The sequence below is a fragment of the Pteropus alecto genome, unplaced genomic scaffold (assembly GCF_000325575.1).
Source record: "Pteropus alecto unplaced genomic scaffold, ASM32557v1 scaffold74, whole genome shotgun sequence".
Taxonomy (NCBI): domain Eukaryota; kingdom Metazoa; phylum Chordata; class Mammalia; order Chiroptera; family Pteropodidae; genus Pteropus; species Pteropus alecto.
The window spans coordinates 730,568-733,326 of record NW_006436291.1 but is presented as its reverse complement, the minus strand read 5'-3'; the positions used below and the strand labels follow the sequence as shown (position 1 = coordinate 733,326).

At 64.3% G+C, this 2,759-nt stretch overlaps 1 protein-coding gene across 1 annotated transcript in view; it reads left to right on the top strand.

The window, feature by feature from the left end:
* Positions 1-2,759, top strand: part of JAKMIP3 (Janus kinase and microtubule interacting protein 3) — a 42,961-nt gene that overhangs the window by 40,055 nt on the left and 147 nt on the right. The window contains exons 19-20 of the mRNA XM_015590154.2: positions 47-250; positions 900-965. Of these exons, the coding sequence (XP_015445640.1) occupies positions 47-250; positions 900-965 (270 nt within the window). The remainder of the gene's footprint in view (positions 1-46; positions 251-899; positions 966-2,759) is intronic.

Genomic DNA, 2,759 nt, shown 5'->3' with positions numbered 1-2,759 from the left:
CCCCGGCTCCCAGTGGGCGAGGACTGACCTCTCCCCTCCCGCCCAGCACATCCTGGAGCTGGAGGCCATGCTGTTCGACGCCCTGCAGCAGGACGCAGGGGCCAAAGTGGCGGAGGTGCTGTCGGAGGAGGAACGCGAGAAGCTCAGGGTGGCCGTGGAGCAGTGGAAGCGCCAGGTCATGAGCGAGCTGCGTGAGCGGGACGCCCAGATCCTGCGGGAGCGCATGGAGCTGCTGCAGCTGGCGCAGCAGGTGCGGGCGTGGGGGCGGGACTGCAGCCTCAGGGGCCGGCCCCGGTGACCACACCCTCCCAGGGCGGAGCTAATGCGGCCACACCCCCAATAACCACTCCACGCGGCCACACCCCCAGTTACCACACCCTGCATGACCACACCCCGCGGCCACACCGCCAATAAGCGCATCAGCCATGGCCGTGCCCATGGTGGGCCCTCCCACCAGACTATCTGCTGCTCCAGACCGGCCCCCTGGGCCACATTGTCCAGGCCTCTGGGGGCACGTCCCCTCTCCTGGGACCCCTGAGCGCCAGGTCTCCTCCACGACTCCCCCCTCAGCGGTGAGGGCGTGGCGAAGGCGCCATCTGCGGAGACGCAGCTGGTGGTCAGCGGAGCAGCCCGGGTCTTCTCAGGCCGTTTCTAACTGGCGGTGCGGGCCCCCGGCAGACCGGGCAGCCTGGGTGTGGAGGACATGCCTCCACCCCGTGCGACCCCGCATGGCCTGGAAGGGACGCGATGTGTGACTATTCTGGGGCTAGTGTCTGGGCCGGTGCCCTGCCGGCAGCTTCCCTGTGACCGCACCAAGCGCGCGGGTGACATCCGGCAAGGCTTTTCCCCGCCTTTCCCGGGCGCCGTGATTGCTGAGGAGTCTCCTCCTTTAACTGCAGAGAGTTAAAGAGTTAGAAGAAAGAATAGAAGCCCAGAAGAGGCAAATAAAGGAGCTGGAGGAAAAGGTAAGATACACGCAGATCTCGGGGCCTGCGCTGTTACGGGCGACCTCAAGTGGGAAGAAGCACCAGCTCAGGGAGCGTCCTTCAGCGCTGGCTCTGAGGTTCGGGGCGTCCTTCAGCAGAGAGGTTTCAGGGCCGCAGCTGCTCTGGACCAGGAGCCAGGAGCTGGGTCTGGGACACGCCCTCTGCCATGCGACCTCGGGGTCCGCTTCCCACGGCCTCCATGTCCCCAGCCGTGGTGGTGTGTGCTGGCCAGCGACCCAGGCTCCCTGTAGCAGGACCGCCGTGGAAGCATGTCACTTTCCCAAGTTCGCCAAGCACGTGGGGCTGAGAGTCAGGCTCCCGCAGGACTGGGCTCCGGCCTGGAACAGGCCGTGCGGCCCGAGTCCCTCACTTTGGTCCTTGGTGGTCCTTAACGCAGTTGCTTCCAGGTTTAGGAAACTCAGTTAGTTTGGGGCCACGCAGCTCGGTGGCTGGGGTGGACTGTCCAGCTCCTTTCCTGGACCCCCAGCCCTGAGAGGTGTGGGGTCGTGGGCACCCTGCCCAGTCACAGCAACAGTCCCACCTGGTGCTCCCCGAATCCAGGTGCATGGAGTGCACCCAGAGACCTGGCTCTCTCTCCCTGTGGGTTTTACTGAGTTTGGGGGCCGCTCTTTTTCTGTGACTTAGGGCTGTGTCAGTGACCTCTAGTGGTCAGACCGTTTGACCGGTTCTTGTTGGTCCTGCATGGAGTGACCAGCTACCCAGTGAGCGCTGAGTGAAGCGGCCAGTCAGCACCTCCCTGCTTGTCCTGTCTGGAGGGAGCAGGAGACGGTGTTTGGACCGGACCCCCTGCGGGCTACATGTCCTGACCTGGCCAAAGCAGGGGCTCTGTGCTTGAAGGACAGAGGGTCCCCTCCTGATGGCAGTCCTATAGCTGGTCCTCCCCCACCCTGCCCACACCTCCCATTGGTGACACAACCTGCCCCTTCCCAGGCACTTTACTGCCATCTGCTGAGCAGTCAGTCACAGTAACTGTGCAAATCCACCGTGCCCCTTGAACCATGCAGGGTGCCCTGGGGACAGGATCTGCCTGCCCTGGGGACACGGGATGCGTGGGGGGATGTCCACCAGGTGCTCCCAAGGTGCTGGAGGGGCTGGCAGGGGACACACCAGCCTGGGGGCTCCAGCCTCGCCGTGGATGCAGGCTCTTCCCCCAGATGAACATCCGTTCCCGTTTGCATCTCCAAGGGAGAGCGCTGTTTACATTAGCTCCTAGGATTTTTATTCGTTCAGTCTAGCTGCGGTGCCTCTGCACAGCCAGGCTTCCTTGGGTCTCAGCCGGTCTGGTCCCCTTCCCCACCCAAAGCGAGGCGGTGGGTATGAAAGGCCCTCAGGGTGCTGCTTGCGCTTTGTCACTTGTGGTGGGACTGAGAGCCAGTGTCCTCGGGAACATGGCGTGTGCTGCCCCCACAAGGCTTGCATCATTATCATCAGCCAGTGAGTGCGCTGGCAACAGGTCTGGGCAGCGGGAATCACCCTCCCCCCCAGAGGACACTGAGCCCCTGAGAGGCTCGTGCTGGGAACACACCAGACACGTGGCCTCCTGACTGTCAACCACAGCCCTGCCTCTGGCTGGCGCAAGGTCCCGCAGTGTGTCTGGGCGGTGGCAGCCCTGTCACTGCAGACCCGGGCGTCCCCACAGCCCCTCGCAGCATCATGCCGGGTTCACCGCCGCCCCCGCGCCCCGCGCCCCGCGCCGTCTCACTGTCTGTGACGTTCTCTCTCCCGGAAACGCCACAAACGCTCTTTTCTCTC